The sequence below is a fragment of the Thunnus maccoyii genome, chromosome 6 (genome assembly GCF_910596095.1).
Source record: "Thunnus maccoyii chromosome 6, fThuMac1.1, whole genome shotgun sequence".
NCBI lineage: Eukaryota > Metazoa > Chordata > Actinopteri > Scombriformes > Scombridae > Thunnus > Thunnus maccoyii.
Window position 1 is genome coordinate 10,185,669 of NC_056538.1, and position 20,079 is coordinate 10,205,747.

The 20,079-nt window shown below is 39.4% G+C and overlaps 2 protein-coding genes across 2 annotated transcripts; both read left to right on the forward strand.

Annotated features, from left to right (window-relative positions):
- Positions 1-61: 61 nt before the first annotated feature.
- ilvbl (ilvB (bacterial acetolactate synthase)-like) lies at positions 62-7,903 on the forward strand. Its single transcript, XM_042414064.1, has 14 exons — positions 62-479; positions 1,006-1,207; positions 1,525-1,652; positions 2,092-2,342; positions 2,748-2,847; positions 2,955-3,052; positions 3,396-3,532; positions 4,329-4,463; positions 4,674-4,788; positions 5,045-5,214; positions 5,390-5,460; positions 5,563-5,634; positions 6,403-6,508; positions 6,632-7,903. The coding sequence occupies exons 1-14, from the start codon at positions 375-377 to the stop codon at positions 6,808-6,810; spliced, it is 1,869 nt and encodes a 622-aa protein (XP_042269998.1). The 5' UTR covers positions 62-374; the 3' UTR covers positions 6,811-7,903.
- Positions 7,904-9,944: 2,041 nt separating this feature from the next.
- Positions 9,945-20,014, forward strand: fam118b (family with sequence similarity 118 member B). Its single transcript, XM_042413676.1, has 8 exons — positions 9,945-10,489; positions 11,144-11,233; positions 11,476-11,728; positions 16,272-16,499; positions 17,310-17,438; positions 17,583-17,880; positions 18,795-18,860; positions 19,156-20,014. The coding sequence occupies exons 2-8, from the start codon at positions 11,151-11,153 to the stop codon at positions 19,167-19,169; spliced, it is 1,071 nt and encodes a 356-aa protein (XP_042269610.1). The 5' UTR covers positions 9,945-10,489; positions 11,144-11,150; the 3' UTR covers positions 19,170-20,014.
- The last annotated feature ends 65 nt before the right edge of the window (positions 20,015-20,079 follow it).

The following is a 20,079-nucleotide window of genomic DNA, read 5'->3' on the forward strand; positions in this document are numbered from 1 at the left end:
ATAGATTTATTTCGAAAGCATCCGGAAGTCTTATATGTACTTTTAGCTAGCTTGACCTGTAAATATATGCGTTGATGTTTCTGTGTTGGCTGAGCGATTGCGGAAAGAGCGCTCGGCCAATTCAAGCCTTCTTAATGCTCTTCACAGCCTTTATTCAGTAACTTTATTTAAGATAAGTTCACAGTGAATGTATGAGTACATTAATGACTTTTGAAATGGGCGTATAGCAGTTGTTGGAGCAGCTCCACAGTTAGTTATCTTAGCCTAGCCTAAACTGGTGAGCTGCTGAACTTGACGAGTTACGAGTAGGTTTTGGATATTAAGTTGAGCTAAGTTGACTTTTTACAAATAAAGGTTTGCTCCCACATCCTAACATGGAGTCATTTGGAGCCATTCTTGGATGCTGTGCGGGCTTTGCGGTGGGTGGGCTTGTGTTTGCAGCCTACAAACTTGGCTTACTCTACCAGTTGTTTCACAAGGTAAGTTAGGTTTTCTTAATTCTATAAGGTAATCATAACCTCCATGCTTTTCTATTTCTTTGTCTACATGCGTTGTCTTTTAAAGCAGCATTGCACAGATCAGTCATCGCAAATACACATGCATTCTGTTTCCACCTTAACACAATCACTCGCACCGCTGTAGGCTGTCATAGGTGAAAGGTGAGCTGGGCTCTATTCACGTAAACTTTGACCCGCCTTGTGGTTTTCTAGCACAAAGGGTATCACAACACCTTGGCTGTTAGTGGGATTGCACAAAGCCCAGAGGCACATCACCACTGCAAGCCTGCACAATATGTGGTTATTGTGAAATATGAAAGGCCAGTGCAGTGACTAGATAGTGTGACAGTTGACCTTGTGAAGGGTCATCAACCCACACTGAGCTGATTGTTTATCTGATAGAGCTTTCTTCTAGGTTACAAATGTGTTCATTCTATTAAATTAATCAAGAAACAGTCCAAATACTCTTTTGACTCCTTTGACTTAACTTTTATTCTGCTCACTGCAGACTGAGACAAAGAGCCCACGGCATGGTGGTGAAAGTGTGGCAGAGGTCCTCCGCGCCCACGGGGTCAAGTATGTTTTCACCCTTGTCGGTGGACACATCTCACCCATCCTGGTGGCTTGTGAGAAGATGGGCATCCGCATTGTGGACACCAGACACGAGGCCACCGCTGTCTTCGCTGCTGATGCTGTGGCAAGGCTCTCAGGTGCAAATTTATCTCACATGGATGAAAAAAATGATATGTCTTATTTGAGCTCATATGCTGGTGCCAGCAGTTTTGGAGAATTGAGGAATTGGGTGTGTCTCTTGGGACAGGGCTTACCTGTCAAATGGCATCAGTAATGGCTGAGTTTCATTTAGGTGTGCCAGTGTCTTGCCCTTGATATTGCAAACAGCAAGTAGTCATTGGATAACAAATTTAGGATGGACTGTCTCTGTGTCTTATACAGTTGGTCCACTGAATCAGATGTGAGCATGTTTTTTGAGGCTAGCTGATAGCTATCTTGATTGTCTCTCCACCAGGCACTGTTGGTGTAGCAGCAGTGACTGCTGGGCCAGGTCTCACTAACACAGTGACAGCGGTGAAGAATGCTCAGATGGCTGAATCTCCGTTGCTGCTTATAGGAGGAGCTGCTGGTACACTTCTTCAGGTGGAGTGGATTCACATACTGATGCAAATATGATTTGAATATACTAGGGCTGCAACTAACAGTTATTTGTATTATTGATTAATATGCAGATTAGATTTTCGATTAATTGATGAATTATTTGGTCTCACAAAAAAAAAAACAGAGCACAGAGTGACATCATCAAATGTCTTGTTGAGTTGTCTGACTGACTTTCCAAAATCCAAACATATTAAATTTACTAAAATGTAAGACAAGCAAAAGCAGCAAGTTTTCACATTTGAGAAGAAGGAGCCGTCAAATGTTTGGCATTTCTGCTTGAAAAATAACCTGAACGATTAACAGATTATCAAAATTGTTGCTGATTAATTTCCTGTCAAACAACTAATCAATTAATTGTTACAGCGATAACTGTTCTCTGCTTTAACGACTAACCTCACCATATACTGTGCTTGTGGTACAGGGCAGAGGAGCACTGCAAGATATTGACCAGATGTCTCTCTTCAAGCCGCTGTGTAAGTTCTGTGCCTCCATCAGGACTATCAGGGAAATCGTGCCTACGGTAAAGAAGGCCCTGGCTATCGCCCAGTCTGGAACTCCTGGTCCTGTTTTCATAGAATTCCCCATCGACACACTCTACCCCTTCCACCTGGTGTCCAAAGAGTTTGCGGTTAAAAACCCTCCCAAAGGCCTGATGGGAAAAATTGTCTCATGGTATGTTATCAGCATGTGTTGTTACAATGTGTAATAAAATGATAACAGTAAAATAAAGTCATACTTTGAGAGAATAGAAGACCGATTGACTTCAGACAAATATAAAATTACACTTGCCATGTGCATAACTGAAATGATCAATTTTATAGGTCAATTTATATGCTGAGATTTGTTACATTGTTATACATAACGGAATAGCCTGTATGGCATCCTCTAAGCCCACCAGCCAAGGAAACATACCTTGTAACCTTAGCATCTTTGGTTCAACCTGGACCTTCAATACAACCAGAAACCTTTAGTGTTTTTCTTTCTACTCCATTCATGTCACTTTCAACTGTGAAATACAGGCAAAAATGCAATAATACATATAAAATGATTTGATGCGATGGTCTGATTTCTCATTAGGTACCTCCATAACCACCTCATTAACCTTTTTGCCGGAGCCTGGGAGACAAGAGATGTTTCTCCGCTTCCTGTTGACATCCCACAAGCCACAGACGATCAGGTAAGTCTGTTCTTTGCATTAAAGGTTTGCTGTTTGGTTCTGAATGTTGTAACATTTTTAGTCAAATACCTAGTTTAAAGAGTTTTTTTTTTTTCAATACAAATCAGGTTCAAAAAAGCATAGAGCTGGTGAGTCGAGCCAAGAAACCTGTTATTCTGCTGGGTAGCCAAGCGACACTACCCCCAACGCCGGCTGATGACATCAGGTAAAGGACATTGTATTATACCCACCTCTTCTCTACTATTCTGTGTCATACTGTTTTTATTGTTTTGTTGCTTACTCTTGATATTGATGAAGTTTTAGTGCTTAAAATTGTTTTAAAATTCTCTAAATGCTTTAATACAGTCTTTTTACAACTGTTTTGTCTGTTAGTCTTTGGGTGGCATTGAAGTTTTTCTCTGTAATGTTACTGTCTTCATTCAGGGAGTACAAACATTAAAGGGGAGGAGTATCAGCCACAAACTCAAATTCTCTGATGTTTACTCTACATCTAGAGCAATTTGATTTCTTTTCGTGATACTCATCAAAAATGTTTGCCTGCATTACAGGAAGGCATTAGAGGACCTGGGCATCCCTTGCTTCCTTGGGGGCATGTCTCGTGGCATGCTAGGTAAAGCTAGCCCAATCCACATCAGACAGAACAGACGCGATGCTCTGAAGGAGGCCGACTTGGTGCTCTTAGCAGGTCAGACATACAGTCTTATAGTTCAGATTCCATGTGTTAATATTATGGCCTTTATTTTTCAGCCCTGCTAGGGGCATGGCTATAAGGATGGCAATGTCAGTCTGTCCACTACTGAAATATCTCAACAACTATTCATTGATCCATCCCCTGACTTTTCCTCTACCGCCACCATGAAGTTCACATTTTTGGTTTTCAGTGAGATGTTTGAACAACTATTGGATAGATTGCCATGACCATTCATGTCCCCTTCAGGATGAATTGTAATAACGCTGACCCCCTGACTTTTTATCTAGCAACATCATCAGGTCAAGATTTCACTTTCACAATTTGTTGTTTTGGTTTGTGCCTAAATGTCTGCAGAACTACTCACATTCCCATCAGCCTCAGTAGCACTTAATGTTGAGCACCAATTAGCAACTTATAGCATGCTAACACTAACTAAGCTGGTGAACATACATATTGTACAGCCGCTAGCATGGCTGTAGACCCTTTTTCTTGTTTAATAATCAAACCTAAGAAAATGACATGCGGTAATTAATAAACACAAGATGACAGGTGATAACAATTGAACACAGTTATGCAGTGGATAAGTGCTACTGATTTAATATTGAATTTATTTTGTGCTTGATAGAATGACAGCTGCTTCCTTCCTTGCTAAAAGTAACTTGAACCAATACTGGAAATTGTTTGTTGACATACAGTTAGAGGTTGAACTGTGCTTTCGAAGTAGCCTGTGTAGCCACAGGCCATCCATAAATCCTAAAGAAATGTTAACATTATGTTGCTCTGTTTGCAGGCACTGTGTGTGACTTCCGTCTGAGTTATGGCAGAGTTCTGAGCAGACGTAGCAAGATCATCGCTGTCAACAGAGATAAGACGCAGCTGCTGAAAAACTCAGATATGTTCTGGAAACCAACTATAGCAATTCAGGGTATGTTCACAACATGTCATTATTATCCAGGTTTACAATTAAAGTAGCAATGTTTCATTTTATATTAGTAGTTTCTTCACTGATCACCCTATAACATTTGTGATCACAGAGTTTTTACAGCTGACTTGCACTCTTCCAGGGTTTGGCGATAGGACAAAAACATCTGTCTAACAGTTAAAGTCTGAAAATGTAATTATTTGCCTATTTTAGGTGATGCTGGTTCATTCTTAGTGCGACTTTCCAAAGGCCTGAAGGGCCATCGCTGTCCAGAAGAATGGCCTCAAAGCCTCAAAGCAGGAGATATAACCAAAGAAAACACTAACAGGTAAGCAGAGCTGATGAGTTCCAGTTGGTCCCTGTTCTGTGTGTGTCAGTACTGTACAGTCTATGGTCAGAGGTACTGTAAAACTCTTCTTCTCAGTTATGTAATTACACTCCAATCTTTGTGATTAAAAACATCTTGATCAGTGAAATCGTTAATGATGAGACAGCAATCATAAGTTCATCAACTAAATTAAAGCAAAGGCATCCATGGATTTCTTTTCTCACAGAAATAAGAGTATTTTTTTTTTTCATTTCAGGGCCAAAGCTGATGAAAAGACAGACCACCACTTAAATCCTTTGAAAGTCCTCCACCTTGTGGATGAGCTGATGGCTGAGGACAGCATCATTGTTGCTGATGGTGGTGATTTTGTGGGAAGTGCTGCTTACATAATGAGACCAAGAGGACCTTTGCGCTGGCTAGATCCAGGTGAGATCCTGTAGTTCAGACATCAAGTTGTTTTTGAAGAACAGTTGTGAGTAAAACAACAGATGTTTGGTCCCTAAGATGTGATCATTTCAGAGATATGAATGTGAAATGATTAATCATTGAAAAAAGTCTGTTTATTTGTTGACTTAACAAATACTGTTCTTTGTCCCTACAGGAGCCTTTGGGACCCTGGGAGTGGGAGGAGGATTTGCACTAGGGGCAAAACTGTGTCGGCCTGAATCTGAGGTACAGTACTGACAACAGTCTTTTTTGAAAGTGCTTTGTCTGATCATCTGTCAGTTAATTTGAACCTTTTGTGAATGAAATGCTACTTTGTGTACTTTCCAGGTGTGGATAGTCTACGGTGACGGCTCCTTAGGATACAGTGTTGCAGAGTTTGACACATTCACTAGACACAAGGTAAAATCACTCTTACGATATTGTCATTATGTGTATGTAAGCAACTCAAGTATCTATAGCACATGTGCAAGACTAGAATAAATATTGCATATAAGAACAACATGGCAGTATCAGTTTATCAGTATCAACAACATACCAATAAGAACTAGAAATTTTCAGAAGAACTGTGAGTCCATCGCTGCTTTTTGCGTATCTCAGTAAGATTGGATGTGTTCCTCACAAAGACACCCTCACACACACAAACAAACACAGATCTAAAACTCAAATTGTTAATCACAAAGATATAGACCCTCACACACACACACACACACACCAAGTGGTCTATAATCAGGCACAATTGGTAAAAACACCTGTGTGGATTTGAAGAGTCTTTAAAAATCATCAAGGTCATTGATGGACAGGAAGCGTTACTCTATATTGAGTTTTGCATTAATTGTGTCATTGATCAGTAGTACAGTGGTTGTCTGTAGGGAAAATCTCTTCCATAAATTGATTGTAATGCAACACTTTTCTAGATTTTTAGATGTCACAGAAGTATGCATATAATCGTTTTATAAAATGCTGTTCCTCAGAGGCCTTTGAATAGAATTATACACACATTTTGCTATGAGGTTTTGGCCCCTGGGAGCTGTAATGCCTAATTGTTGTACCCTATTAAAGGCCTCAGCCAGTGAATGATCCTTATTCTCTCTCGATCAATAACATGCATGATATTTTTCTTTCTTTTCGTCCGATATTCCACATTTCACTTTTTTTTTTGTCTTCCAGACACCAGTTATAGCCGTGGTGGGAAACGATGCATGTTGGAGTCAGATTTCCAGAGAGCAGGTTCCCATTCTTGGCAGCAATGTGGCATGTGGCCTCGCATTTACAGGTACATTTTCTGCATACGAGTACAGGTTATATCACATTCTCTGAACAGAATTAATGTATATTAATGTATAACATTGACATCAGTTGCTAATTGACAGATTGTATTCTCTGCTCCTTTTTGCAGATTATCACACAGTGGCTGATGGTTACGGTGGGAAGGGCTACCTTGTAGGGCGTGAGGACGAGGACCGGCTGAGCGACATCATCAGACAGGCTCAGAAGGAGAGCCAGGAGGGCAAGGCTACACTTCTCAACGTTCTGATAGGGAAGACCAACTTTAGAGAGGGCTCCATCTCTGTATAGAGCAGCTGTGACTTTCTAAGAGTGTATTCTTCCTCTACCCTCGGCTTCCTTCATAGATTTTTACTACCAAGGTCTATGAAGGATTTCAAAGAATAGGTGGATACTGTTGGATACTGTGTGGAGCCCAGCCCCGACCAGACCTCTGTTAATCCTTTGTGCCCTTAAAGCCATATTTCACTTTGGTAAGAGAAATGACTTTACAGTATACTGATCTCCCATAAGAGTTCATGAACTGTCAGTTGTGTAGTCAAAAATCATACTAGTACTGCATTATTATGAATAAGTTATATTATTATTATTATTACCAGTTAATATACTCTATTACACTAAGTTATTTACTATTATGCAGTAAAATATAGCTCAAGATCTGCCAGCCTTGAAACTAAAGCTTTTATTGTGCTTCATGTGACTTTCAGGTTCATGTTGTGCTAACTCAAAGCATAATTGCTGCATTTCAAGAAGGGAAAGAATGCAAATTTCAAAAATGTTTGCTTTGTTTAGGGATTTTACCTCTTCAGGAGCTCGGGTTTGATTTTTGACCTTTAAACAGCCTATTATAACTAGACATTTCTTACAAATAAATCAGTGATTGAGTCGGAGTGCATTGGTTTAAATATGCTAGTATGCCTTTTCTCCTGTTATAAAATGAACATGGAGCCTTTTTTTTGAGGATATGTGGAATCTTACAGCTGTAATATTCTTTATCGGTTGATAATTTGGAATAAATTTGCTAAATGGAAAATAATTTTGAATGTTAAAGACAGACAAATGGTATGCCTTTTAATGTTTGATTGTATCTTCAAATACATTGATATGTATAGATTGAAAATGTGTCTGCTGATTTAGTTATGTAGTCAAATGATATTTAATACTAACATGTATGCAGTGATGTAGGTTATCAGTTAAAAAATGCCTATACACAATATGTATTGCACTATAATCGTAACTTATTTGCTCACAAGGTGAACACATATGGATCATCTCACTCCAATATATATGCTGTTTTATTTGGTATCTCGAGGGACGTATGTCAGACTTTTGATCATTAAATGTTAATTTGGATTTATTCTCAAATAAATTGAATAAAAGTAGTAATGAGTTTGCTTTTGAATCTAAGTGTAGACTGTTTTGCAGGCACATGTTTTCTTGCAGATTTACATCCAGTTATTTTTACACATCTTTTTTTTTTTTTTTAACAACTCAATGACTACATCCATACAAAGTTCTAACCATAACTTCATGGTTATACAGTTCCAGTATTTATAGATCAGTGTTAACCAGCTTGTGCTAACAATGCTACGCAAACATTCAGTTTTGGTTTTAAAAATGCCAGGACTGGATTGTCAGCTTGCCACAGCTGGTCTGCAGAAGAGAGGAAATTACAATAATAATAGCTGCTTTTTTAAAACTTGGTCATTTAGCTTTAAATGCTTTTGTAAATGAACTGTGTCATCTATGTTTGGATTTAAGGAACCTTCACTACACCAAATTCTGTGCAAAATAAGCAACTTTGTTGTTTAATATTACTCATACTCTCCCTAATATTGCTTAACACTCCCTGCAACTTACACAGCCAATCTGGCAAGAACTGCAATATCAAGTTCTGTAAATATTTTATAAGGTCTGAACCTTCTATTTATGTCAGTGTGGCATAACTTATACTTAGTAAGTAGTATTAATAAATAGTAGGTAGGACATCTACTTTATGTCATCTCTGAGGTGCAGTGCGCTGTGTGTTTTGGAAAAAACTACTAAGAATAGAGAACGCACTTAGCACAGCTGCACCTGCACCCATGGTGCAAGGGGGCCCACAGTCTCAGGGTAAATACACACACACAAATCAACACTCACTTAGTCTCAGTTGTAGAGTCCATACAACTTCCTCACCCAGATTTGTTATGATCTAACTCTGCTAATGGTACAGATGGACTGAGAGACACCAGCTGTGTGCTCATCACTATGAATGAACACTTAAAGCATTAACATATTTGCATGTAATTATTTTCTTATTTTACTTACTGCATCACTCCAAACATTAAAAGACTTATAACACAAAACCTTTTTGGAACTAGGTTCATGACTTTTGCCCTGAATACTTCAAAGTGTGGTTTTAATTTTAAACAGGAGATGGCAGTCTAGTAGAGGCTTTACTGAAGTAGTCTATGCTGACGTGTTCCTGTTTAGCATAAGTTATGAAGGAAATCAATGGATGTGTTAGACGAAAACAAAACAGGCCACTAGGAAAAATGTATGCTATGTTGTATTGACAAATGTTTACCTACAACAGCAGCCTATTTGTGATTCAAATATATATATGTTGAAATATATGAATCAAATATTGTACAGTTTTATTGTTAACGATGAAAGCTCTGCCTTTTAAGGTGTAAATGTGCATATAGGCTTTGCTGACGGTTGTGATACTAATCATTTTTATTGCATGTTAATTATATTGTCTAATCATGCCTTCTCCAAGACAAAAAGATTTACAGACTTCTGAATCTTGCTATGTTTGTTTTTTTTTTTTTTTTTAATTCCACAGATTTCGGAATGATGCTACATTAGTAAGTGAAACGTGCCATTGTCTCTAAAAGGCTGCTATTAATTATAATAATTTAGTTAATGCAAGCATCCCATATGCAGTAAACAACAGTTTATGGTGCAAGTAACAGTTTATATATACTGTACTGTCTTTTTTCTCTTTACTGACAACAGTCAAACTCAAGCAAGAGTAACATAAACAAGTTTAAAGATCAAACAGAGGAAACAAAGTGCCACTTATACTGTACTGTCTGCTGTCTAGCCTCATGCCCGTCTTTGACGTCACAAACTCAGAAAGATGCTGCTTTCAAGTGCTCATTGTAAATCCCTAATTCCTAACTTTGAGAGTGTGAATACGACAGTTATTTTTGTTTTGTCAAAACAATAAAGGGCTATTGAGCTATATTATTAAGCTTGGTGTAGTGGCTGAATGAGGCTGATAAAATGTGCGTGTAATACCTAACATATCAGAATACTACCTATACAGAATAGTACATTCATTATAAAAACAGAAATGTGTTTGTTAATGCTATACTGCAAGCCAGATTTCCTATGCAAGACAATAAAGCCTGAACTGTTTACTCGTACAGCACATGAAGGCATCATGAGACCGGGCATACATCACCACAGGCGGTGACTTCAACAGCTCCGCAAAAACTTAAACATCTTCAGGCAATGTGTAGGACCGTAGCCGGGAGAGTCCAGAGCATTCGCTGTGTATACAGCTACGCGAAGGAAGGCAACTGGTAGCGTTTTTAGATAAACAGACTTGTTTTCAGCGGATTTATGCCGCATTCGTGACTCTACGCTCAGCATGACAAGTAAAACAGAGGCAGTTTGGGGCTTTTAACAACCTTAGAGATAGCTGAGTTAACATAAACAGCTAAGTTAGCTTATAGCAAAAACAAAGTAACGCTAGCTGAATGCTAGTTAGTTGTAAGTTGGGGTTTTGGTTGTCCATTATTCACTGGTGCTACAGTAACAGTGTGGTAATCATTGGGTTTGAATTAACACCATCGAAAAGCTGAAAGCTCCGAACTCCAGTTGATTTCCAGTTGGTTAACGTGATTTAACTGTTACGTTGATACACAATCGACGTTCGCTGACTTCAAATCAGAGGGATTTCTACTTGAATATCAAGGTAAGTAATGATGACATTAATTAAACGTTTGTTAGCTTATGAAATAACGTTTTGTTTACTGTGTACACTAACGCCGCTGGCAATTGTTTCCTCTGAAACTAATGTGTTAGTATTAAAACGTGGCGTTGGTTAAATACTAACGTTAACTTGGCGTTGGAGCTGTGGGGCATTGACTTAACCTAACGTTAACACACTGTTAAAGGTAAACAAACAAAAACATTGTGAAAGTGTCACGCTATTTAGGAAATAAAAATATACATTTGAAAAACAAAGAACATTTTAATGTTACTTGGTCTGACACTGTTCCTTTGAACAATTGTCAACCTCTGGTCGTTTGTTGAAACAGCATTTCATCAAAAAAGGTGTGCTGCCAGGAGGAAATTTATAAATGATTTCCTGTTTGCAAAATGACATAGCAGAGATGACGTCAGCTAAGTGGATGCGCCATTTCATTTGCTATGATTTATATATAAAAACAACTTCATATATGACGTGATTACAATAGGACCAGGTCGGTAAGAAGCTTCATAAATAACAGTCAACAACAATGCAAGTGTCAGTGTATAAAATCCAGAACTGCTACACTTGTGTTGCCCATTGTTTACTTAAGTAGTCATCAGACTTAGCATGTGGTTGATCATGTTTCTGTTACAGGTGCTGAATGGCCTCCGTTGTAGGAGTGAAAACTGAGAAGCGACCTGCAGCTGATTCTCAGGATGCAGACTCAAATGCAAAAAAGCCCAGGTAAGCTTAGGTGCTTCTCTGGAACCAACTGCACACTTTGCCCATGACTCATTCATCAGTTTTGTCAACAAGGCTGGATTTGTTTTTTTTTGCATTCCAAGTTTTTGCTGGTCCTAAATGCAGGTAGGTTTTAGTTTCACAATGCATGCTTGAAAATGATTGTTTAACCCTCATGCTGTCAGAAGGATTTGGAAAGCACCGTCTTTGGAACATGCATCACTCAATCTCTGCTTGCCCCAAAGGAAACTGCTGCCCAGCCTGAAGACTAAGCGAGCCCCTGAGCTAGTCCTGGTGATCGGCACGGGGGTAAGCTCCGCAGTGGCCCCTCAGGTCCCTGCTCTCCGCTCCTGGAAAGGTCTCATCCAGGCCTTACTTGATGCAGCCAATGACTTTGACCTACTAGAGGAGGAGGAGAGTCGACGTTTCCAGAAGCACATGCAGGAAGATAAGAATTTGGTGCATGTGGCCCATGACCTCATTCAAAAACTTTCCCCGGTAAGACTACTTGGTCCTTTTTTTTCTCTTTCCTTTCTACACCACCCTGTCATACATGTACTGACACATGGCAGACAGACTGCCAACTCATTGTCCTTTTCTCAGCTTGTGACGTGTTGCTTCAACTTCCATGAATTGAGATAAGACATCTCAGCAGCCTTATCTCATTAAAAGACCTATAGCAAACGACACAAGTCTTGTTTGTGTGGCTTGTCTCAGAAATTATTTTTTCATCAGTTTATTTGAAATCATTCACATATGCAGTGAGCTGGCTGTTTTTTTCTGTTTCTCTGTTTCTTTTCTGTCTCTCATTTTTTTTAAAAAACACCAGTGTTTTCTTCAGGGCTCCCTGAAAAGACACCCTGATGAAGGCATGCAAGCTGAACCACATATGTGGTGTGTTTTCTTTTATAACCTGCCCTTACCCTCCTTATTTAAAGTTTACAACATATTTACAGCATACACTGTATATACGGTACAGCATACAAACCTTCATTGAACTGGTTTTTCTATACACCACAAACATATAAACTTAAAATACAACAAGCTGCACATCATATATGAGACATCTGGTTTAATACAAGAGACAAGAGAGAGGCTGCAAGATTGATCTTATTACTCTGTGCAATCTCATTCTTAGATTTAATACATATTTATATTGAAAAAGATGTCCAGTTTATCACAACAAGCATTCTTGATTTCTACCTTAAGTTGCATCAGTGATAAACAAGACTGGGTTACACTGTGTGATAGCACAAAGGACAGGAACAAAAATAAATCTAACTTGTGTGATTAACAGAAAGCTTTTGGGGAACAATATGTGTCAGCTCATGCGTGATGACAAGGAAGAGAAAATAGATTTAAACAAACACCAGTTCTGATAAAATCGTGGTGCTTGTACTCTAAAAATGGGTCACATTCTGTGATATGGCACATTTTGGGAATTAAAGACAATGATGACAGTCAAAAGCACAATGTTTTGTCATAATTGCAGCAGCAAAGGGTAACACCACAGGGTAATGCCACCTTAAAATATGATCAAGTAATCAAGGCCACTAAAAGTACAAGGAAATCCCCATAGCCCGCCCACATAACCATCTATAACAGGATCCTTACACAAAGCAACACTATCTGTGACAAGCTCTCACAGGCTCAAAAACATTACAGAGGCAACATTTAAAAAAAATAGTCCCTACTGATCATGAAAGAAAATTGTCAGTGTGAGTGAGAGAATCATGATTCTCCTTTTTTTTCCAAAACCATGCAGCTCTAAACCAGTTGGACTGTCAGACATTAATTGAAAAATAAAATGGATAAAACCACACTTGGATCCATATAACTCATTTCTCTTCCTGTCGGACCAGTCTGGTCTGGAGTAGGGCTGGCAGATGGGAGCCTTAATACCGTTTGCCTCCTGTGTTAGTCATGTCTCATCGCACCTTTGACATTGATAAAACACGCTTTGTTTCAGCCCTCAGCCTGTTGTCACAAAGGGAACAAACAGCGCTTTTATGGCTTTATCCATCGTGTTTATTTCAATCCACAGTCGTGCAGCCCACTGCCGTTGGCTACAGACACAGCAGGCTCTAGCATACTGAGGAAAAACAAGCATAGAATAATGTGAACCAGCAGCCCACCAGCCCAGATTTTCCTTTCAGACAGAATTAAAGCACCACCCAGACACTGAGCATACAGTAAGTTACACTAGAAGACAGTAGCGTGTAGAGACTTCCCATTCACAAAAACACATCTGCAGATATTTTCCCCTCTTGCTGATAAGCACACATGTTTGCACTTGACCTGAAGTGATGTACTTAGCTGATTCACTGTCCTGTGATCCCTCAAGGCAAAGAGCTAAATGCAACAGGCTTCTTAAACATAGGGACTCACTTATGTACAGACGTCCTTAATCATGGTTGAATCATATGTTGAGAAACTCATCAAAACCTTGTACTGAGTCTTCCTCTCTCCACTAAATTTCACCAGAATTTCATTAGGATGTTTATTATTGTGAGGATTTAGCAAGAACTGTGTTAATGATGCTAATATCCAGTTAAATCCAGTAACAGTGGGCTGTGAGAGTTTAACCCACTTTTCATGGAATTGTGTATCAGCTGGATTATGGTGGTCTACTCCGCAGGCACACAGTATCAGGTAATGAGGATAATCTGAAGTTAAAACTCAAAGAGAATGTTTTTGTCATAAATCCTCTCACACCTGTGACCTTGGAGAAAATGAGGCTAATTACAACTTTGCGGACTAGTTTATTAGCTCGATTCAGGCAAGAAATACTTTTTTTTTTTTCCTTCCCTCCCACACAGACCTGGGAGGAAAGCCTTGATCATCTGCTGATAATCAGTGAGCCATATATCATCCAAAGGCTTTTCAGGTAGCTTGCAAAATTAAAAAAAACAGTTCTTTTTTTTCCCCCCAAAGTCAACTGTCAATGTGAAATGAACCAGAACTCCTTGTGGATAAAGATCAAGGTGTGTCATAGGGATTTTCCAGTAGCAACAGATCTGTGAAAAATCAACATTATATCTATTGAGAACTAACTGTAGGCATGTGCACAGTAGGGCAGTCCAGAGATATCATAGAACTTTTTAGCGAAACAGATTTATGAAAGTTTAGGATGAATATTTTAAAAGCAGAGTTGTTTACTTGCACTTCATTTGGTTATTACATAAGTCCTTAGGCAGTCCAAGGACACAGTGATCAGGATGGGTGCTGTAGACACTAGATGTGGATAATGAGCTTCTTCCTGTGGAAAGGACTCCCGCTGTTTAGCCCATTAGAGCTGTAATCTCTGGAAGTCAGCGGAGCATTTCCCTATGCTAGGATCACCTTGGTCACTACAGCTCTGCTCTACCCTTTGCTATTCTAAGCTGCCCAACTCGTCCTGCCTCTTTTTTTTTTTTTCCTCTTTTTACAACAGGCTGTGTCAGGTAAGGGTGAGATTTAGATGGTGTAGACACAGCCAATAATCTCATGGTGGAATCAGGTGGTATGTGAGTTGCTACTTGAAGAGCTCTGGACAGGATCAGAGAGGGAAATGGAGTGTTGGATACAGAAGAATGTTGCCATTGAGCAAATGTTTTTGAAAAATGTCAGTTTTCATTGCTTTACACACAATTTACATTCCTAAAGTTTGTAGTTTCAAAGTTGCTCACAGAAACTTCACTTTAGCAATAAATTCAGACGCATTGGATGCCAGTTGGGATTCCTGGGAAGGGAAGAGCCATGGGGAAGGCTTGTTGAAACAAATATTGAGAAACAATAATAAATACACATATATAAGGCCTGGAGTACAGTTAGTAAAAAAATCTTGAGTATAAAAATTGTGCATACTTTCTGTCTGTTTCTAAGAGTAAATTAGGTCACACTGTTGCTTTAATTTGTTATTTTCTCCAGTGTTGGTGGAAGTGTTTGTGCTGTGGTTTTACTGGGCTTCTAAGTTCAGAGAAAAAAAATATCAACATTCACTGTTTTCTCAGACTGGGCTCAAATGCACATTTATTTTAAGACACTTGATGTAACATGATAAGGTCACATGGTAAGATAAGTAAAACAGTGTACTGAGGAGTTCAATCCCATTAAAGAGCTGCTTGTTGCAGGTTTGTGAAAGTGTATTTGGCATCACAGTTGGGGTAGTTTGACAATGGCCGATTGGTATTTTAAACTTAAAGTTTATCATGAAATACTTCCCGTAAATCTGTGCAAAACACATTCAAATAAGTTAAACAAGCTTTTTCCAGTGAATGTGCAAATTTTAAGCGCTGACAGAGTCAGGGGTTAAATTCCCAGCAGGGCCACTCGCACTAAAAATGAACTCACAGTAAAGTACAGTTTTGATAAAATGAGGAACATTCAGTATCGTTTTCTCTCTGAGACTGTATTCTATTTCAATTATTTCCCTCACACATCATTTCAGTCAGTCTTCAGTCAGTGAACACAGTATTTTTAGGTTGGAAACACTGTAAATTCTTATCTATATTTAAAACTTTGGAGAGTGCAGATCTTTGTTTTTACTAAAATTTGGCCAGTCAAGGTTTTGGCACAGTCAGCACATTTTGTCTATTGAGAGAAGGCAGGGTTTGAGGCTGGAAAGCTGTCTTACATTGCTACAATAGTGAAAATCATCACAACCCTGTTAACTGAAAAACTTAGAGACTTTTTAGCCTAAGATCAGTGATCCAATCCTCATTTTTTATGTTATTACTAGATCACAGTTCCACTTCTCTTCCCAGCTGTTGTCATATTGCATTCAGTGTTGTTTAAAGGTGCTTCACTGAAGTTTCAGTAGGTACTGTAGGCACAATGGTATGGCCTTCTGTCTGCAGTGCAATGTGCACTGTATGAAGTCTCATTGTCATTGTACTACAATGGTCACAGTGTTCTGTAAAACTCAATTGTTTTTCAAGGTCTTTGTAAATAGTTCCAAAGTATTTATGATGGACTTGGACGTTTCAGTCAGCAGATTAATGTTGTGTTAAAATGTTGCCACCTAGAGAATTGCTTATATCTACACTCGTTTGTCTTACAGAGAACAGGCAATGTGCGGTCCACATTCTTCAAGGACTGTCTATACGAGGTGTTTGACGATTTGGAGTGCAAGATGGAGCATGCAGGGAAACATCTACTGCGCTCGGTGCTGCAGTTAATGGAGAGTGGCGCACTGGTCCTCACTACTAACTTTGACAACTTATTGGAGATCTATGCAGCTCATCAGGGCACCAAGCTGGAGTCTTTGGATCTGACAGATGAGAAGAAGGTAAACAGTGCTCAGATTATGGTATGACAGTGATCGATCTTTCCTGCCACCATAGATCCAGTCAGCTTTTTGAAAAGAGTGTAAAGGTCACTAAAACACACTCTTAAGCAAGCACTCTATGTTAGGCCAGGCTCAGATGGATTCAAAACCCTGACAAATAATGAATTCAAGTGTCATTTCACAAATGATCTCATCTCACATCGCAAACACACTTACAACATGTCTGTCAATTTCAAAAGGCAGAGGTGAATTGGCTTCAAGTCCTCACTCTGTCTGATTTACATCTGTGACATTGCCTTTCAGTGAAGTTCCTCATTGACTAGATCTGGAGAAAAATAGATAATACTTTGACCTGAAAGAGCCTTTTGTCTCTGACAGGTGGAGGGAGGTTAAAGTTCTAGTCATTACTCCACTGCTGTCAAATTTTATGGATTGAACAATATTTGCTTTTGGTTTAAGACTGGACTGAGGAGGAAGCCTGTGTTTTCCCAGTAAACATAGGTTTGTTTCATTTCTGACCAGTTTCTCCATGAAATCTCAGAGCTCCAACCATGACGTTTATGTCCCCGTTAATATAAAGTTAGTTTTATTATTTGTTACATACAACACAAATTTGCTAAATATGGTCAGAGTTTTCTGAGAGACTCGTGGCTTTGCCTCTCAGTCCTGGTATTTATGCCTTGTCTCCATCAGGGCTAATATCCTCTCACTGCTGTTCAGTGATTTTACTCCCTGCCCAGTCAGAACAGGATTGAGTGCAATGGACTGTTAAGTGGGTGTGCTTGTGTGTTTGTGTGTGTGTGTGTCTAGGTATTGGAGTGGGCTCAGGAGAAACGGAGGTTAAGTGTTTTACATATCCACGGTGTTTACACCAACCCCAGTGGTATCGTACTGCACCCTGCTGGCTACCAGAATGTACTGAGGAACACTGAGGTTATGGTGAGCACTGAAATTGTTCACTGCTATCTTTCTGTTCTAGAAAGTTCATGTCTGCTAAATGTATAAATTTGTGGATTACGTCATGTTAAGGTACTTGTTTCATTTGAAATGGTAGCAATAACGTATTACCGCCGGTTTCAACAGCGTGAGATCCAGAAGCTGTATGAGACCAAATCATTCGTGTTCCTTGGCTGCGGGCGCACAGTAGACGACACAACCTTCCAGGCTCTGTTCTTGGAGGCGGTCAAGCACAAGTCAGACCTGGAACACTTCATGCTTGTGCGGCGCGAGGACGTGGGTGAGTTCAAGAAGCTGCGTGACAACATGCTGGACAAAGGCATCAAGGTCATCTCCTATGGAGACGAGTATGGCGACCTGCCCGAGTACTTCGAGAGGCTGGCCAATGAGATCTGCAATCGTGATGTATCAACCAACGGCTGGGGTAAGGAGGATAAAAGCCAATCACAGTTCATTTGTGTACCTATTTGTAGTCAGTGAGTTCATTCTGTGTTAAAGGGGCACGCCGCTGATTTTACAGATGAAATTCAGATCACTCGTCACAAGGAGAGTGAAAGAAGAAATGGCAGGAGATATTTTGATGCGCCTGGGTCCGGAAGTAAAAGTCTCATTTATTTGTCCCGTAAACAATCTGAGGTGACTCACAGTCGAAGCACTTCTGCAGCTTGGATAAGGTCATGAAACTCTCCCAGTTCTTGGACAAAAAGTTTGAGTTTAAAGTTTAGTTTTAAAGTTAAATATGATCAGCTTAAAATTCTGTTACTGACGGCAGAGCAACTTGCTCACTTTTTGCACTTTAGCAACTCACTTTTTGTTCACAAATTCTCTGACCTGCATCTTCTTCTCCACAGCAACGGCAGCTGAGGAAATTGTAGTATTTTGAGCCGTCTGCCATGCTAAAATGACAAAGATTTTTGAGAAACAAAGTTGAAATGATTAAAATTGGTGGTCATAATATAAACCTATATGATCGTTCCAATGTTCAGCGAGTCCTCTGTTTCTACCGTAAGTATTGAGGATATCGTTTAAAGAAAAAATTGAAATCAAGATACGGAAAACACTTTTAGAAAAAGTGGCACCTAGCACTTCACAACTCAGCTGCATTCTCCAGTCATGAGATACTATGATGTAACAATACTTTGATATTTTTTAACCTGTTGAGGGCACCAGGGCAATTAAAGTGCAGTGCATTTGAACTTTTGTGTCTAACAGCTTAAGACAAAACCTGAAAACGTGAGCTTTTCTTACATCAACAGATCTGGTTAACTCTCCTTTCTGAGTGGAGTTCAATGTGTTGCCTGCATTCAATAATTGTCTTTTTTTTATCTTTATTTACAGGGCCTCCCTCAGAAAATGGGGAGGAAGTGCAGAATGGCTTTAACACACAGAAAAGCCTCCTTCAAGGTTAGGACTGAATGCTTCTCTTTGACATCAGGCAGTGGCCACTTGGCAAGAGACATTTCCAGAATAACACAATAAAGCCCTGTCTTAGACTGTTTTCTTACTGCATGCTGGTAGAGATAGAAAATCAAAGTCTGTTCTTGATTTTCAGTTTCAAAAGACCTGCTGATATTCCTTTACACAAAGACACAACTGACTTTGTGCTATTGCATGCATGGAAATCAGTGGCAGCGTTTCAGTTGATACGCTTTGTTTTTCAACTGTTCACTCAAGTTCCTTCCTTCTCTTTTTGCCCCAGACTATCATTCTTGACAGGCACACAGTCGGGATCAGTATCAGACATTTTCCTCCACAGCTCCAACAAGAGATCAGTCTACTTCGAGTAGTACTCGAGTCTGATTTCATTCTATGGATTTAGGTATCCAGGAACATTATGGGCCATGGGAGACCTAAATGCTGTTGTCAGTATTTTCCAGATGTTTATTTTTCCTTTAATAGTTCTTGTTTAAAAGGGAAAGGAAAAATCTAACATAACCGTTATAACCAATACCCAACCTCACAGCCCCCACTGTACTGTATTTAAATGTTGCCTAAACCTAGACTTTTGGGGATCTACAGTAGAAAATAAGTATGCGGATTGTGGAGCAGTGACACTATGGTATGTTCTCACTTCAACTTGACAAAAATGATAGATCTGAATCCACTGACAGAAGTTGGCTGCGCTGCAACGAGTCATTGGATTTGGACATACACCTTGACCTACCCGCCCTGTAGGAGAAGCTCTATAGGTGCAAGCTATAACACACATCCTGTGTAGAGTATGTAAGGTTTGTATCTGTCATGCTTAACCCTGAAACCAGGGAAACTTGATTTGCACACTACTGGGTAGGGGATGGGTGGAAATAATTATCTCAGTCATGGATGGTTTACTTGGTTTGCAAACACATTAATGTTATGACGTTGTCCTCAAATGAAGTTCAGAAGTGTATGTTTCCATAGCAGAGAGGCTCCCTGCCAGTAGCAATCACTTTGCCACTCCTGTGCTGAAAATTAAAGAATGTTCTTTGTAAGCCTTTTTGTATTTTTAATACTTGCATGTGTTTTCTGACATAGTATTTATAAGTACTATTTTCAAAATAAAGCTTTTTGGTATCCCATTTGTCCTGTCATGTTTGCATTCCTTCTAATAAAAATCAGACTCTGCTGGAGCAGTCTGTCACGG

Bases quoted from the DNA above. Each gene is read 5' to 3' on its own strand.
- ilvbl (XM_042414064.1), top strand. From the start codon at position 375: ATGGAGTCATTTGGAGCCATTCTTGGATGCTGTGCGGGCTTTGCGGTG. The intron at 480-1,005 runs GTAAGTTAGGTT...TGCTCACTGCAG, and splicing joins TCTACCAGTTGTTTCACAAG to ACTGAGACAAAGAGCCCACG. The intron at 5,635-6,402 runs GTAAAATCACTC...TTTGTCTTCCAG, and splicing joins ACACATTCACTAGACACAAG to ACACCAGTTATAGCCGTGGT.
- fam118b (XM_042413676.1), top strand. From the start codon at position 11,151: ATGGCCTCCGTTGTAGGAGTGAAAACTGAGAAGCGACCTGCAGCTGAT. The intron at 11,729-16,271 runs GTAAGACTACTT...TTTGTCTTACAG, and splicing joins TCATTCAAAAACTTTCCCCG to AGAACAGGCAATGTGCGGTC. The intron at 16,500-17,309 runs GTAAACAGTGCT...GTGTGTGTCTAG, and splicing joins ATCTGACAGATGAGAAGAAG to GTATTGGAGTGGGCTCAGGA.